This window comes from Protopterus annectens, chromosome 3.part1 (assembly GCF_019279795.1).
Source record: "Protopterus annectens isolate FY-2018-M chromosome 3.part1, PAN1.0, whole genome shotgun sequence".
In the NCBI taxonomy this organism is placed as follows: Eukaryota; Metazoa; Chordata; order Ceratodontiformes; family Protopteridae; genus Protopterus; species Protopterus annectens.
This window is the reverse complement of record NC_056732.1, coordinates 47,569,759-47,587,671: the sequence shown is the minus strand read 5'-3', so window position 1 is coordinate 47,587,671 and position 17,913 is coordinate 47,569,759. Positions and strand designations below refer to the sequence as shown.

General features: G+C 41.1%; 1 protein-coding gene across 3 annotated transcripts in view; it reads left to right on the top strand.

Moving 5' to 3' along the window:
- Window positions 1–17,913, top strand: part of ESRP1 (epithelial splicing regulatory protein 1) — a 627,793-nt gene that overhangs the window by 184,436 nt on the left and 425,444 nt on the right. For all 3 annotated transcript variants that reach the window (XM_044066542.1, XM_044066541.1, XM_044066543.1), the window contains exon 4: window positions 9,645–9,759. In XM_044066542.1, the coding sequence (XP_043922477.1) occupies window positions 9,645–9,759 (115 nt within the window). The remainder of the gene's footprint in view (window positions 1–9,644; window positions 9,760–17,913) is intronic.

Below are 17,913 nucleotides of genomic sequence, written 5' to 3'. Positions count from 1 at the left end.
ACCATTTTTGTTCAGTGCACTTGTTTAGTGGAATAGTCAAATGAACAAGAATCCCATTTTCAGCAGAGACCCTAGGTGAAAAAAATCCATTTATTATTAAAATGATGTATTGCATGCATTCTACATTGGAAGTAGTACAATCCATGTAAGCTTTCTTTGCAGGGAAGAAACCTGCTTTGTAGGTTACAGTAACAATTTGCAGATTGCTGTGGGTGATGTTCCAAAACTTCTTACACTTCAACAACAACCCCTCCTACGTATCTAAATATGTTAACACCAGAAATGTCCAAGTTATTGGTGCTGTTGTAAGACGTACTACCTCTCCACCCACCAGGCTGGACAAAGACTGTCACAGCATGTCGCCTTTTAGACATCCGGATCTTTGATGTTGAGTGCTGAGTATGCGGAGGTGAATGACTTGAGACATAACACCGTGAGGGGTATGCGGAGATGCATGTTTGAGATCTCCATGCAGGAAGGCAGCTGGTACTGGGCAAAATATTACCTTCTCAAAAGATGCGAAGATTCGGAGATAAAATAATAGGCTTTAAGGTCAGGTCCACTTCATGGATGTCCGAACAATGAACATCTCCATTTAAAAGTAGGCTCTGCTCAATGCCAGAAAGCTTGTAAAAATGTCTGACCATCGGACACTTCTCCACATGGAAAATGTATATGTCTGCATAGTTGTAGAAAACTGACAAATAATGCAGAGAGCATTCTTTTTATCTTAGTTCACAGGTACATAAGCACTTACTAAGGTATTGACCTATGGTGATCTTACGAAGCATGGCCTTACATTCCCATAGTAGTGTTTAACCTGTACATTTCCCTACAAGTAACCCAGAGACGGGCTGAACAAGGATCTGTTGGGACATATACATGCCTCCTCTATCCATGAGGCAGAGGGATGCTAAACCATGTTTTCATCTAAATAGTGTAAGACAAGTACTTTGATTTATGTGGAGGGGAAGATTGTTTTCCAGAAGTGGTACTCTCTGTGGTACATGCCTCTCCCTCTAATATGTTCCATTTATTTTACAAACGGATATTCCTTGAGCGGGTGTTTCAATACCACTGGACTTGACTGTGTAATAGGTCTGATGGGATAGGGTGTTGCAGATCTATGTGTAAGGCAGAGGTCAGCTGTCTGAAGCCTGTTTGATACTGAGAAGAGGGACAAGATCATCTGCATAGTTTTTATGATTTAGACCCTTTTGAGTTTTTTGAGAAAGTCTTGTTGGACAGGAACATCCCAAAAACGAGCATTATACTCTGTCTTAATGGGTGCCGAGTACAGTGGAATGATTACATCTCTGAATTTTGACTCCTTACCTTTTACATGTAGCCTGTGCAGTGAAAAAGGACTTCTTTAGAATGTTGGACATGTAGTGATCAAAAGACAGATCATTGTCTAATAGGTTCCCAGATCCCTAACTAGGGGGATCAATTTTCAGGGCTTAGTTGGTATAAAGGAGTCATGCTTGCTAAAGGATATGATTATGATTATACACTTGGCAGTGAGTTTTAGTCCATGGTTTTGACATCAGCCTGTGGTTTTGGAAAGGTCGTTTTGGAGAATCTTGTTGCCCTTTCAGGAGTTTGTGAAGGCACCCAAGTTTCAGTCCTTTGCAATCCTGATCAGCCATGGATCTTTAATCTTAGTTTTGACCTCAGAGACATAAATTCCAAAGAGGAATGGCCCAAAGATTGAACCCTGAGTACACTGCTAGAGATGGACCTTTTGGAGGAGGTGCAGCTGCCCACCTTACCTTCCTGGATTTCATTTGTTATCCAGTTTGCTATCCAAGGAGTTATATTGGGGATGACACTTAGTTGGGAGAGTTTATCTAGGATACTGGAGTGCAGGATGGTGTCAAACACCTCTACAAGGTCTTGATATGCAGTGTACACTGTTTTGCCCTCATCCATGGCTTCATTAACATTTTGAAGAAGTCTACCAACTTAAGTAAGCAGGACCTGCAATTTGAACTGGGTTGGGTCAAGAGTCTGCAAGTTACATGTAACCTTGTTTATTAATTCCATGATGATTTTTTTCCATAACCTTACAGATTTTTGTCAACAAGAAACTTTATTGAATTATCACTCATGACATAGGCAGTCATACATTTGTATAAATGAAAACAAATCCTATTAAGCACAGTTTTAGCTGCAAACGTACATAACTTATGATCTATCCAGTCCTTGACCTTTCCAGTCATTGTTGGTCTAACCTAGCATAGCTCATTCAAATCCTGCCTTCTTAGACCTCCTTCCTCCCCTAGAATATTATTCTGCATGTGTTATTCCTGTTCTTTTTCTATGTAATTTGCTCCTACCCTTTTCCAAAGATCCCATTTCCAGTTGTTTTATCTGTGTTACTGTATTTGTATTCACTCCTTCTAGTACAGCTGGTTTAGACTTTAATTTCCATTTTCTAGTAATTGCTTTTTTGGCAGCCACCATAATTTAAACTCAGCAAGGCCTTACTATGTCTAGACAATTCCAATTCTGTAGCTTAGCTAAAAAAATAATTTCCTTAGTTATACCAATCTGCTTGCCTAGTATTTCTGATAGAGTAGTTTGAAGGGAAATTTTGAAGTCTGCCAACTCATTACAATCCCAAAAAATGTTCTCTGTTGCTTCTTCCCCATCACACCTCTGACATTTGCTATCTAGCTGAAGAAAAATTATCTGGAGTCTACTTGAGGTATAAAAATACCCATATAAATGCTTCCAAAAAGATTCTAAATCTTCTAGACTTTGCATATTTGGGAAACAGACTTGTACTCCCCATTTTTTCTCTGAGAATTGCTTCTCCAGTTTCTTTCCAGTCCTTTCTAACCCCCAATGTTTGATTCTTGTAGTTATCATGTAATATTTTATATGGTCTACTAATTATTCCTTTTTCAGATTCTAAGAAATCTACTTGTGCTGGTCTTTCACTTGGGATCACTGTATGTCTTTTTCAGTTTCTATACTCTGTCAGTCTTTGGATAGAAAAGGCAATCTCTAGTCTGCAGTAAATAAATTGTTGCACACTTCCCATTGTATTAGCTTTCCCCTCTCTAATTACTTGCTCCCAATACCTTGGTTCCTTTTCTAGATTTCTCCAATAAATTCCAGCCTCCTCTTTTTTTATTGTCTGTATCCCTAATTGGAGTCATCTCTACTGACAGAATGTTCCCATGTTGGCTTAGTTGATATTGAATAGTTTCTTCGGGGAACTGCACAAAGTCATGTTTCAGGCTGACTAATAGGCAGCCTGCTATGTTATCTGGCCCCATAGACCATGTGTTTTTGGCTTTAGGTAGTACGTTGAGGACATGTTCTTACAAGATTTCTGAGAGGGGATGTAGATGTGGGTATGTGATTTGAGAGTTCTGGAGGTTTTGCATCTTTTATGCTTTTAAGATGTGATGAAAAATGCTGTAGCATTTCCATATTTCTCAACATTTGTCAGGGAACACATCACCAGACTTCTGCGGATCCCCCAACTAATACTCCTTGAGCTTCAGGTAATGACAAAAAGAACAAATTGCCAGTTGTTTGCTTGCCACAGACCCCCTTCAGTAACTTTGGCAGACCATGATAGATTCCTTGCTACCTTAAACAATCTCTGTATTAGAAAAAAGAAACAATAATCCTAGATCATTTCAATTATCCCTCTATAAACTGCAACACCTATACTTCAAATGTTGGGTATGCGAATATCTTTTAATAATACACAAACAATCCTTATTACAAGGAAAGGAACTAACATTTGGTCGCAGTATTATAGTACTCCCAAATCTTGCACTCTCCTGTAACAAGCCCTTGGTCATTCACTTATTGGTAAAGTCCAATCACCAATTTGTGACCTTCATTGTTGGTCTCGAACCCCTCTTCAGCAAGCCATAAAGAGTATAAAGATTATAAATGTGCCAACCTAGACTTCATGATGATGCAACCTCTAAAATTTTCTGTAGCTGTACCCAATTCGGCTTTGTGAAAAATAAATCTTGTCTATTGAACTTCGTGAGTTTCTTTAAGAAATTCACAGGCGCAATTAACTCTGGCCTGCTGGACTTCACAAAAGCCTTTTGTGCTATTCTTCATGCCGGCATCATTCATAAACCAAGTGCCTTAAAAATAAACGCCTGCATATTAAGATGGATATTCAACCTAACAGACACTGACCAACAACTGGTGTCAGAGCCATGGACTGAAACCAAATGCCAAGAAATGCATAGTAGTATCCTTCAGGAAGTTATCCACCCCTGGTAACTATCATATTACCACACCCCTAAGAGTTGACCCAGTGGTCAGAGACTTGGGGATGCAGGCAGTAATCTAGCCTTTGACCATCTTGTGTCTACAGTAGTGAGGAAATGTATTGTATGTTCTGCAATGTCTAAGCAAATGTATGGCATCTAGGTCCAAGGAAGTAATTACTCCACTGTATTTGACATTCATCACACCTAGCATTGTGTACAGTGACTCCTTTGATATGTACCTAACCAGGCATATCCAACAACTGGAGTGTCCACAGAGGTTCCCCACTAAAAGTATACAAGCTATAAATAACATGCCCTCTGCAGTCCGCCTCAAAGCCCTATCCTTGTATTCGGTCTCCTACAGGCTGTGAGTGGAGACCTATGCCTGGCATACAGGGCACTGACAGATCCCACTGTGACTGACCTCCTGCATATCTGCAAAACAAACAGCACCAAAATTACACACTCTAAAGACCTAATCCTTGCCTATGATATAAATAGGACCTGTTGGATAGACAGATATGTATCCCAGAGACAACTGCTTCTCTGGACCCGACTCCCCATCCATGTGAAGCAGAGTTCTTCCCTAACACAATTTAAGTACAACTTGGACAATTGGATGGGGAAAAGGAAACTAATCCCTGGTTTGGCACCTATGTCTCTAATGGACAATGGCAGCCTGTAAAATAGTTGATTTCCCAGGCCCCTGATTACACTTAACAAGGGTACCAGAACCTGCCAGAGATTTGGGATGCATTGCAAGGCTTAAAAAGGTCCTTGTGGTTGGTACCCTAGTAAACACCTATGAACCCTAACTCCAGCCTGAACTCCCCCTCACAAGATTTCTGTGCTCTGGAGCATGCTCCCCATCTTTGTGAAGTGAAATTCCATCCCTATACCTATTTTAAGTGCAACTGTGACCACTGGATGGAAAATCAAAAATTCACCCTAGATCTGGCCCCCATGTGTCTTATAGTCAGAGGCAGATGGCAACTCTGCTCAAACTAACATACTCCCTCACGCAGCCTTTATTAGGAGGTGGTATGTTAGTTAGGAAGTTTTTAAATGCCCATGATAATTAGGGACACAACTGGGTTTTGTTGTTGTGTGGCTCTGCTTATAAAGACCTTTGGTCACTAGCCTAGTATATACTTATGAACCTTGTAAACTCTAATACAGAGTCGACAGGCTCAAACTAAATGTAAAAATGTGTAGTATCTCTCTTTGGACAAAAACCCTCTTTTACTTCTAAACATTACACTGCTGATGAAAGTGTTGTCAGAGATCTAACAAACCTGAGTTAATGACTCCCTGTCTTTTTAACTCCATGTATCAGCAGTGATTAATATGTTGTAACTGGCACAACTTGTCGCCATGGGAATATCCTCAGTGTCTGAAAGTGTCCCCCCCCCACACACACACACACACACACACACACTGCACTTCATCAGACCAGCTGTTGTATACAATGCCCTTTTTGTGATGTCTCTAGGCAGATCTAAAAAAACAGTTGGAAAGACCACAAAGATTTTGAATTTAAGATCATCACAGGATTAGAAAAACTATCTCTTTTTTTCTCAGTAGCCTATGGACCTCCTCAGAGGTGACTTATGTCTTGCCTATTTATCCCTTAAATACCCAGTTGTCTTGGACCTACTGTATCAGCAAAAATATGACACCGCAAACATGAAAAAAATGAAATCTAAATCTGCATCAGGTGATAAATATAAACGGTCCCTCTAGTTAAGAGTTCTAACTCCACAACTGCCAAACCTCTAGAATAGGCTGCTATGTGTATTAGGCCCAACAACTTATTAACTTCCTTCATACATAGCCTTGCTAAGTAGATGTATGCATTCCTGGCCTTACATGGCTCTCTTGTGAAGAGGAAGCCCTTCACAAGGGAAAAGGGTATAAAGCAGTGTTCACAGTCTTGTGAGTAAATGTCCTTGTAGATTCTAAGATTTTATATATAAATTAGATATTGATATATAGATATACATATATATGGATATCATTATACCTGACTGGGGAATTGTATTGAAGGCTTTGGCCAAGTCAGGGTAGGTGGTGTGCACGGTCTTCCCCTTGTTCATGGCTTTGGTGACTGTCTTAAAGAAGTCAACCGAATTTAACAGGCATGACCTCCCCTTGATGAAACCAAGCTGTGTGGGATCGAGTGTTTGGTGGTTGCCAATGTCCTTGATAATAAGGTCCATGATGATCCGCTCCATGGCCTTGCAGATTAGGATAGTTAGGCTGATGGGTTTATAATTTATTGGAACAGTGGACGCTCCGCCTTTGTGCAAAGGGATGACAATGGCTGTCCTCTACCTGGCTGGGATGAAGCCAGTACTCAGGCTTTGGTTGAATAGGGTGCCTAATGGTGCTGCAAGTTCCTGCCCGAGTTCATGTGGGTTGCAGCCTGGGATGTTGTCGGGTCCCTTGGAGGCTGTATTTTTTTGTCTTTGAGAGGGCATTGATTACTTCATCTCTAGAGGTAAGGGGAGAAGGGCAGGTGCTGGGGATGTCCTGATTTTACTGATGGGGGACAGAGGGTGAAGTTTTCACTGAACCTGTCTGCCAGCAGGTTGGCTGTATCTGTAGCATTTTTGCGTGTGGTTTCCTTGACCATCAGTTCTGAGCAGATCTAGGTGCTTCCTTTGCAATTGCGGACATATGTGAAGAAAGCCAAACAAAATAAAATAAAAAATACTACTACATCCAATACCCTGAAGTAGGAAAACAAAGCACGTTTATTAGTACATTAAGCGCTTTCATCTCAAGTGAGAGACTTCATCAGAATACAAACATACAAATTAACCACCTTTAAATATAAATTAAAACCAATAACAACACAAACCCTGTAATCATGTTAAAGAAACACAATATGTGAAGAAAGCCTTATGATTGTGTTTAGTAGATGTGGCCAGTTTGGACTCTGTTTGCTTTGGATGATTTCACTTGTGCTTTTATTTGCTTGTTCAGGCTAAGGAGAGATTGCTTCCAGTTAGGCACCTGCTCCTTCTTAGTCCTGGACAGCAATTTCTTTTCCTTTAATCATAGAGTTTATTTACTGCATATGCCCACCAGACAGGTTTACTCTTCCTTGAGGAGGAGGATTTCTTCCTGTTGGGTATTCCTGATTACATGCAGCTATATAAATGCTCGTAAAGTACTTTGGTGTAAGTCTGGACATATGCGCCAGTTCATATGGATGGAGAGGTGGCTTTAAAGCTGTTTAAGAAGTTGTAATCTGCTTTGGAGAAGTTTTTTTTTTTTTTAACTCGGGGGGGGGGGGGGGGTCAGTGGAGATGGTGACTTCGAAAATGACTGCATTGTGGTCTGATCTTACCAGGGGTGATGACACTGTAGGGATGCTGCAGTGATTACTCATGTTGGTTAATACCAAGTCCAAGATATTTTCACCAATTTTGAGGGTGTCAACCAACTGGTCCAAGGCATTTACATTGATAAAAGCAAGGAATCTCTGGGCATTTGTGTTTGGATAGTTAGTCATCCAGGATCAGGGTAAAGGGTTGAATCTTGGTATATTCGAAGAGGTCCAGATAGGTGGAGTAGGCATATTGAGTCAAAGTTGGGGAGCCTATAGCTAACTATGATTTGAACAGGGGTCTTGTCAGTTGTTAACTGGACCTGGAGTGCCTCCTGTGCACCATACTGTTTGATCAGCCTGGAAGTGTGTATGTCTTTTATTTACATTACAGCTCCACTGCCCATGGTTTGGGGTCTGAATGGTATGATAGGATGAGTAACCTGGTATGGCTGGGGTGCTCTTCGCAGCTTTGAACCAGGTTATTTATTTTTTTTATTTTGAACCATCATGTGATCATAACTTAATTTGTACGGCCAAATTTTTGTAATTTATTTCTAGCAGAGAAGGATATAAACCACTATTATACAAATGAAATGTAATATGTGTTTTTGTTGATACAGTCTGGAGGGTATGTTATGATTTTTTTGTAAGGAGAGGTAGCTATTGCATCTCCTTCAGATTTTTCTTTTTTCATAGTCGCACTTGCATACAGACACACACACAGATATGTACATACGCACACACATATACATATACACACGCACACACATACATATACATGCACACGCATATACATATATGCACCCACATATACATATACACACACATACACATATATATATATACATATACACACGCACACACACATATATATACATACGCACACATATACATACATATACACGCGCACACACACACACATAACATATACACATGCGCACACACATATACATATACACACACACACACATATACATATACACACACATATACATATACACACACACACACATACATATACACACGCACACACATATATACATATACACACACACATACATATACACATGCACACACACATATATACATATACACGCGCACACACATATATACATATACACACGCGCACACACATATATACATATACACACGCGCACACACATATACATATACACACACATATACATATACACACACACATACATATACACATGCACACACACATATATACATATACACACGCACACACATACATATACACACGCACACATACATATACACACGCACACACATATACGCACGCACACACATATACATATACACACACATATACACACGCATATACATATACGCACACACATACATGTACACACGCACACACATATATACATATACACGCACATATATACATATACACACGCACACACACATATACACACACGCACACACGTATACATATACACGCACACAGGTATACATATACACGCACACACACGCATACATATACACGCACACACATATACACACGCGCACACATGCATATACACGCACACACACATGCATATACACACACGCACACACATGTGCACACACACATACGCACCCACACGCATATACACACACACGCACACACACACACACACACACACACACACACACACACACACACACACACACACACCCACACGCCACACACATGCACACCACATGCATATACATATACACACGCATACACACCACTAGTCTGTAAGCCTCCATTTCATGCTTTTAGACTATTTTTGTCAAGTAATGAAACCATTTTTACTGGTAGGACACCATCTCTTACCAGTAACACTCAATAAATGCAAGGTGATGTATTACTGTGTAACATGCTAGCCACTACACAGCTCCTACCAGGAGACCCCCCCCCTCCACACACACACAAAACACACACATGTGCACACATTAAATAGTGCTACAGAAAAATCTGAGGGAAAGCTTGTTGTTTTGTTTGGAATAAACTCCGTTATAGAGCCATAGGCTAATTGACAGCTTCTCTTCTTCTCTGGCAGAATATTGCTTTGTCCGAAGGCTTCTACTCCTTTTTTGATCTAAGGAAAGAATTTAAGAAATGCTGCCCAGACTCTCCTGATCTGAAGGAACTCTCTATTGCAGAAATGGCAGATTGTATCCTTTTTTTTTTCCTGAAATATTTGTGGAGTGGTGAACAGAATAAGTGAGCAGTTTTATTATACAAACATATTATGATTTAACAAGGTGATGACAATTTAAGTTTGTATAATTTAGACATTCTTCCTCAACAGCAATACTAATTGTAGATGAACATATTTTAAATGGATTTTCTGATGCATTCTGTTTTGTTTGCTTGATAGTACACTTCTTGCATTTTTTTTAATTTGATTTTGCATTTCAGTGGACGGCCTTTAGCTGATATTTTAGATGAAATTAGGGAGCTAAGCAATTCCCTTGCGCATATGGGAGTGTATGCATGGTTTTCCATCAGATCTCTGAAGAAAGGGAAGAGCACCTTTTAATAACTATATTTAACTTAGAAACAATGAGAGAATTTCTGTTAACATGTATTTTTTGTGTAATAACTCCTCTGGTTTTGTTGACCGAAATCCTATGCTTTACAATGTTATGTAACACTTTGAGGTAGCATCTTGGGGTGGTTGCGATTTCTGAGCTTGATGCATGTCGTTCTGCCCCACCCCTATATAGAGCTGATGTGTCATTCTTTCTCGTAGTGAGGTGGAGTTGTTTTGCTTGCTGTGGGTGTTGGCAGGCATGAGAAATACTGCTATGGAGTACAGAAACAAGGTATGGTCTACCACACCCTGATCAGCAGCTTAATGCCTAACCTTTTAAAGCACTTAATTGCTCTATCACTGCAGGCAGACTGTTTACTCTTGTAGTAAGATCCTAAATGTCTGACACATTGAGTTCACTTCATTAGTCTGCTTTACAGGATACAGGTGCTTGTTCAAAACCTCAGCATCCATGATTCTACCTCAATATGTTGCTCTGTGCTGTATGATTTCTGTAACAATTTGAGGTAACTGTATCCATCCTTCATGTAGGAGAACACTGTTTACAGCTGTACATGTTCTTTCTTGTACAAGAATTTTAAATAAATCAAGCCGATGCTTGCTTCAGTAGTAAACCATAAGCACAGAAGAGGTACACCTAGTTAACAGATATTTCAATACCGCCGAGCCTCCCTGACCATTCTCACCTTACAGGCACCTTCCCTCAGGCAGGACCTCCTTTCTCTAGGAAGTCCCTACTGGTCAGTCTTGGAGTAAATCTGTTGATAACCACCCAGTCATCTAGTATGTTTAAGGGAATATAGTCAGTCACACTTTTTTTTAACATGCCAGAAGGTTATTTCAAAGGTTTGGGAGATGCTGGGTTATAAAATTTAGGTCTCTAGTTCTAATGTTGGTGGGGATGTTAGACTTGTGGAAAAACGGTAGGTCCAGGCCATGTGGAAAAACGGTAGGTCCAGGCCAGTTGGAGCAGTAAATGACCTATGGATTCTTTCTAACTGATATGTTCAGTGAAACATCCCAAAGGGAGAGTTGTACTTGATGACTGGCCTGATCAATGTAGTGTATAAGGGGGTGATTACCTGTTTAGACCTGGATAATAGGCAGTTAGCTGGGCTAAATAAAAATAATTACTTGGCAACTGTACATGATGACCAGAAGAGAGGAGAGGATACTGTCCACCCAAGTCCTACGTCCCAAAGTACATTTTTTGTTTTGAAGAGGTGTGTTGTCTAGACAATGTGATATGTGGGTGGGAGTGTGTGTGGGGGGTGTTGTCAACCAAAAGTAATGATACTACATACTTTTTAGTATTTTGTTTGAGCCAATTTTAGTGCAGCAAGGGTTTACTAGGGTGACTTCATTCTGGAGGGTGTGCATGTCCTAGGTAACTTTGTAAACAGCCCTCCGTTTGCAATCATCTGCAAACTGTTAGCCAGAGTTCTTGGCTCCCAGCATGGAGATCTGAGAAATAAATGCCAAAAAAGAGGTCCCATTGCAAAGCTTTGAGGGACTATTCTAGTCACTTTCATAGGTAGGTACTAGGCTATTAGCCCTAGGGCCTATATAAGTTTAGACAAAAAGTAACCCTGGCTTTTGCCACCCAAAAAAATTATTTTCCTATGCCACTGTCGAGCAGAGCCACAGTAGTGATCCCCGGGTTGAATTTCCTATTTCTCATCCGATCATCAAGATTTTTCTTGAAGAGTGCTAATGAGGAGCTTTGTTTCATATAGATAGGTAGTTTGTTCCAGAGTGTAGGAAGTCTCTGGGACAGGAATCTATCCCTCCAGCATGTTCTGTTTATTGTGGTGACAAGGTTTAGGTCCCTAGAGTGTGTAGCTCGGAGGGATTGGGATTTCTTTAAGTGGAGCATGTCCAACAGCTCTGGGTTTGACATAGCTTTGTATGTTAGGCAGAGATTGCCTTTGAGTAGGCGATATGCGACTGAGTAAAGCTGGAGTTTTTTGAGATGGTCTGTGTAGGACATCTGTTTGAGGCCGGTAATGCTCTTTGTAAGGTATTTCTGTGGCCTTTCCAGTTGTTGATGTCGTGTAAGGTACATACCAAGAGGAAGTTATACTCTATAATGGGTCTAATGAGTGACTAATAGAGGGGAACAATGACTTCTTTTTTCCTGGATAAAAAACCTTTTGTGATTAGGTGTGCCACATAGAAGGATTTCCTAACTACTGTGGCAATGTGATTATCAAAGGAGAGACTACTGTACACTTGTGTCCCAAGGTCTCTTATTACACTTTTGGTGTTAAGTAGACTGCCACCTATGTGGTAGCTCATGGGTACAGAGTTTTTACCAAAGGGGATGACAATGCACTTTTTGACATTGTGCTTGAGGCCATGGCTTTGACACCAGGCATCTGTCTTGGTGAGGCCCTTTTGTAGGATGTCCACATCGTTAGGAGTTTCAATTATGGATCCTAGTTTGCAGTCATCTGTGAACTTCATTAGCCAAAGACGGTCGGTGTTAGCCTGTACTTCAGAAAAGTAGATACCAAAACAGAAGACTCAGGACTGAACCCTGTGGAACTCCATTTGTCACTGGTCTGAAGTAGGATTTGGAGTCTGCTACTTTCACAGTGTGGGTTCTGTCAGTGAGCCATTTGGCAACCCATCTTGTGACATACGGAATTATGCCAAGTTTAGCGAGTTTATCTATAATTCCAGTGTGGGGGATAGTGTCAAAAGCCTTGGTGAGATCTAGATAGGCTGTGTGAACAACCATTTACCCTAGTCTATGGCTTTGGTGACTGCTTCAAAGAAGTCTATTAGGTTTAGGAGACATGATCTGCCTTTTACAAACCTAAACTGGGTGGGGTCCAGAGTTTGGAGATTACTAATGTCTTTATAAGTTTCATGATGATACGTTCCATGGCCTTGCAGACCAGACTCATTAGGCTAATGTGGCGGTAGTTCCCAGGGTCTGTGGTGGCTCCCCCTTTGTGGAGTGGGATAACCGTCGCTGTGTGCCATTCAGTGGGCAGAAACCCTGAAGTGAGGCTGTGATTGAACATGGTTCTTAGGTGGGGTGCCAGTTCATTCTGTAGTTCGTGTAGAACGCAGCCTGGGATGTTGTCAGGTCCCATGGATGCTGTGTTCTTGGCTTTGGAGAGTGTGTTTTTTATCTGTGTAGCCGTGATTACAGGAACTTTGCATTCTTCCAGTATAGAGATGGGCCCTTTAGGGGGTAGGGGGTGGGGGTATAGTTAGCACTGAACCTCTCTGCCAGGATGTTGGCAATATCAGTTGGTTCTGTATATTTAGTGCCATTGTGCTGTAACTCGGAGCAGATCTGAGTGTTGCCATTGAGATTCTTGACATAGCTATAAAATGCTTTGTGGTTGTCTTTAGAATCCGTGGTGATTTTGTACTAGCTTTGGAGAATTTTGAGGGATCTCCGCTTTTTACTGAGGCTGGATCAGGGAGTTCCTCCAATCATGGGATTTTACTCTCTTTTGCAACAGTTTCTTCTGTTGTAGAGTTTGTTTATGGCAAGGGACCACCAAATTGGCTTCCATTTTTTAGAAGATAGCATCTTGGTTCTGTTAGGGACAGCATGATTCATGCACTCGTGTAAATGCTTATAAAGTGCATTTGTGTAGGATTCAGCAGTCGTACATCTATTGTCTGTCGCATGGGTGTCGTGAAGTTTGCCACGTCTGTCTTAAGAAGAGTGAAGTTGGCCTTGGAGAAATCTTTTACGGTGGTTTCCCTAATGGGGGGTGGGGGCGGGATTTGAATGTCTAGGGTAATTAGCTTGTGGTCTGATCTGACCAACGAGACTCTGACCTCTGGTGTGGAACACCCGTCGCCCATGTTGGTAATGACCAGGTCTAGGATATTGCTCCCCCTGGTGGGGGTGTGGATAAGTTGATCCAAAGCGTTGGAATTTATGAATTCCAGAAAACATTGAGCAAAAGAGTTGGTATGTGAGTAGTTTTCCCAGTTAATGGGTGGGGTAGTTGAAATTGCCCGTTATATTTTCTTATGACCCCACCTGCCACTTGCACTGTGTGCACCAGTTTTCAATCCATTTTGCGACATATGGGTTAACCTTTTAAAAATTTAGCTTTTTTTTTTTTTTTGAAAGATTCCAACATGAGGAATAGGGCTAAAGGCCTTAGCCAGCACAATATATGCACTTGCACTGCATGGCCACCATCCACAGAATTTCAATGAAATTTACCAGTTTAAATATCCAGGATCTACTCTGTATAAAACCAAAGTGTTGGCGGTTAAGTCTAACAAGAATTTTGAGGTCTTGGTCATTATGATGGTGCTATATATACAGTGTAGGGGACCTCTCTTCTCTTAGTTTCCTCCAATCAGTCTTGTCAGTAGCTGTGATGGGTGTAAAGGGTAATTCTGGTTATTTTTCTTCAGTTTTCCTTTTTTTTTTACCATTATATGATTGTAGATATTCCTAAAGTGAAATTGTACGCTGAGAGGCATGTGTAATACAGCTGACATTGAAAATGAGTACAAAGGCCCTTGAAAAGACATCCAGCCAAGCATCTGGAATATAATTGGTATAAAATTTGAACAGCAAGTAACACAACTCTTCATGCTTCCAATGGAAATGTGGGATACGACTTAGAAACACACACTTGAGAAGTGTGGGATACGACTTAGAAACACGCACTTGAGAAGTGTGGGATATGACTTAGAAACACGCACTTGAGAAGTGTGGGATACGACTTAGAAACACGCACTTGAGAAACGGTGACAAAAATGATGGAAAAATATAAGCGCATTTATTCTTCAAGATAGCCTAGTACTTACCTATGAACCTGTCTGCCCGAGGGCATATGTAAGCCTAGACAGAATGTCTTAGATTAGTTCCCTGTGCCTCTGTTCAGCAGAGCCATTAGTTCCCTGTGCCTCTGTCCAGCATAGCCACTGCAGTGATCCCCGGGGTAAATTTTCTGTTTCCCATCCACTCGTCAAGGTTTCTCTTGAGTGATCGTGAGGAGCTCTGCCTAATGTACATTGGAATCCTGTTCCAAAGCATGGGGAGTCTCTGGCACAGGATTCTATCCCGCCAGCAAGTCCTATTTATCATTATGGTGAGCTTTAGATCCCTAGAGCGTGTGGCTCTCGGGGGTTTGTTTTTTTTTTTTAGGTGGAGCATGTCCATTAATTCTGGGTTGAACATGGCCTTGTATGTCAGGCAGAGATCACCTCTGAATAGGTGGTATGCAACCGAGTACAGCTGGAGTTTCTTCAGTCAGCTGCAAAGGGCATCTGTTTGAGGGCAGTAATCCTCTTGGTGATGTACTTCTGTGGTATTCCCAGCTGGTCTTTCCAGCTGTTGCAGGTGTCTTGTAAGGTACGTCCCGAACGGGGTGTTGTACTCTATGATGGGTCTGATGAGTAGAGGGGCACAATAACCTCTTTTGTTCTAGATGCGAACCCTTTTGTGATTAGGTGGGCCACATAGAAGGATTTTCTAACTACCTTGGCAATATGATTCAGATCCCTTATTACATTTTCTGTATTTAGGGGACTACCACGTATGTGGTACTTCACAAGTACTTTGTTTTTTCCAAAGAAGATGACTATTCACTTTTTGGCCTTTAGCTTGAGGCCATGATTTTGACACCAGGTATCTGTCTCAGTGAGACCCTTCTGGTGGATGTCTGTATCAGCCGGAGAGTCAATTATGGCCCCCAGTTTGCAGTCGTCTGCAAACTTGGTCAGCCATAATCCTCCTGTACTTGCCTGTACGTCTGAGATGTATATACTGAACAGGAGGGGTCCCAGGGCTGAGCCCTGGGGGATGCCACTTGTAACAGGTTTAGAGTCGGACCTAGAGCCTGCAACTCTCACTGTGTGGGTTCTATCCATGAGCCAATTGGCAACCCATCTTGTGACATAGGGGTTTATGTTCAGGCTGATGAGCTTGTCTATAATACCAGAATTGGGAATGGTGTCAAAAGCCTTTGCGAGGTCTAGATAGGCTGTGTGGACCTCCTTTCCCTCGTCTAAACCCTTGGTAACTGTCTCAAAGAAGTCCACCAGGTATAGGAGGCATGATCTGCCCTTAACAAAGCCAAACTAGGTAGGGTTCAATGTTTGGAGGTTCCCAGTGTCTCTGTTAATGAGTTCCATGATGATGCACTCCATAGCCTTGCAGACCAGGCTTGTCAGGCTTATAGGGCGATGGTTCCCGGGGTCTGCTGTGGCTCCTCCAGATAATGATAATTTATGGACTATAATGAAATTTATTGCAAAATTCTACCACCCAAGGCAATTTTTGCTTCAGAAAAATGTTTATGTAAGATGAATGTCCCTTTTCTTCAAATTACGGTGCCACTATCCTGTTGGGCATGTAGTGTGGTTTTCTGAGCACTAGACAGCTTCAAACGTTCAATGATGGTGAGGATTCAGAAAATTGTGTGAAGGGGGTAAATCAAACTGAAAATAAGTATTTTGGAGGTATGTCCCTTTTATGTGCAGGGCTAAATCAGGTCTGAAAATAGGAATGTGTTACCAGAATCGGCACAGTTGAGAGGTCTGATATTAGTTCATCACAGATGGACATCTTTCATAGTATAATCTATGTGTCAAGACTTTAGCAGACTATTTCCAAAAGTTTAGACGTTCCCTCATTTCTGGACTCTTCTAATGCCGTGACAGATGAGAAACTGTAACCCTCTAACTATGCTGTTTATAATCCAAAAGATCCCAAAGCACAAATGTCTTTCTAAAACAAAGCACCTAATACTGTTTTTCCTTGCCTGGGAGCACTATCAGAAAAAGGGGCAAAGCGAACGGGGGTCAGTACTTTGTGAGTTAACGTACTCCACAGCTGCCATTCTGGTGTAACTTATAGTAAATAACTTGTTTAAATTGTGGTTTTGAAAGATTTCAACTTGTACTTGCCATGGGTGCTGCCTTTTCACAAAAATGCTGAACGTACACACACACACACACACACACACACACACACACACACACACACACACACACACACACACACACACACACACACAAGTATAGTGCTACTGTGAACAGCTGCAAGCAAACAATACGAATGTTTGCCCATCTGCTGATTTTGCATTGTACGTCTCTGGAATGAAGTCAAATGCAAAACTGTCATGATGATTTTTTTTTTTGTTTTTTGCTTTGGTCATTCTGTGATTGCTTTGTTGTATGCAGTGTGAAATACCAGCTGTCCCTGATTTTCCTCATAAAGGTTTTGATTTTCTGGTAAATCACTGTAGAATGCAGTCTGTCAGTAATGTCAGTCATTAGAGTTTAATACTTAATGCTCAGGAAATGCATAGTGAATGCAATTCCTGTTGTCCTATTAACTCTTTAAATGAATTAGAGTAACACTTAAAAATTGTCCTTTATTTTGGGCCTTTGTCCCTCATTTATGGTCTTGTCTAGAATTCTTGAGCAAAGAAGTTGAGAGGTGTGTGTGTTTGTGAAGTAAGTGTTGGAGACCTTTTCATTTTATGGTGTGTCGTATGCATATTTAGCCACTTTGTACTTTATACACTGCATATTTACATTTTCGTTGCACACTTTTCATCTGGAGTAACACTTTGTTGGATGGTCATGATTATGTTTCCAGCTTTGATGTGATGGGTAGATAGCTAACAACTGTGGGCTCTAAACTGGGTAAACCTGCTTAACAGGAAGCACAAACCCGATGAACAGCAACAGTTTTAAACAATATACTTCAGGTCATTTTGCCTGCTCAGTGTTCAGATCCATTTGCATGACTTGGCACTTTCTTGTTGGT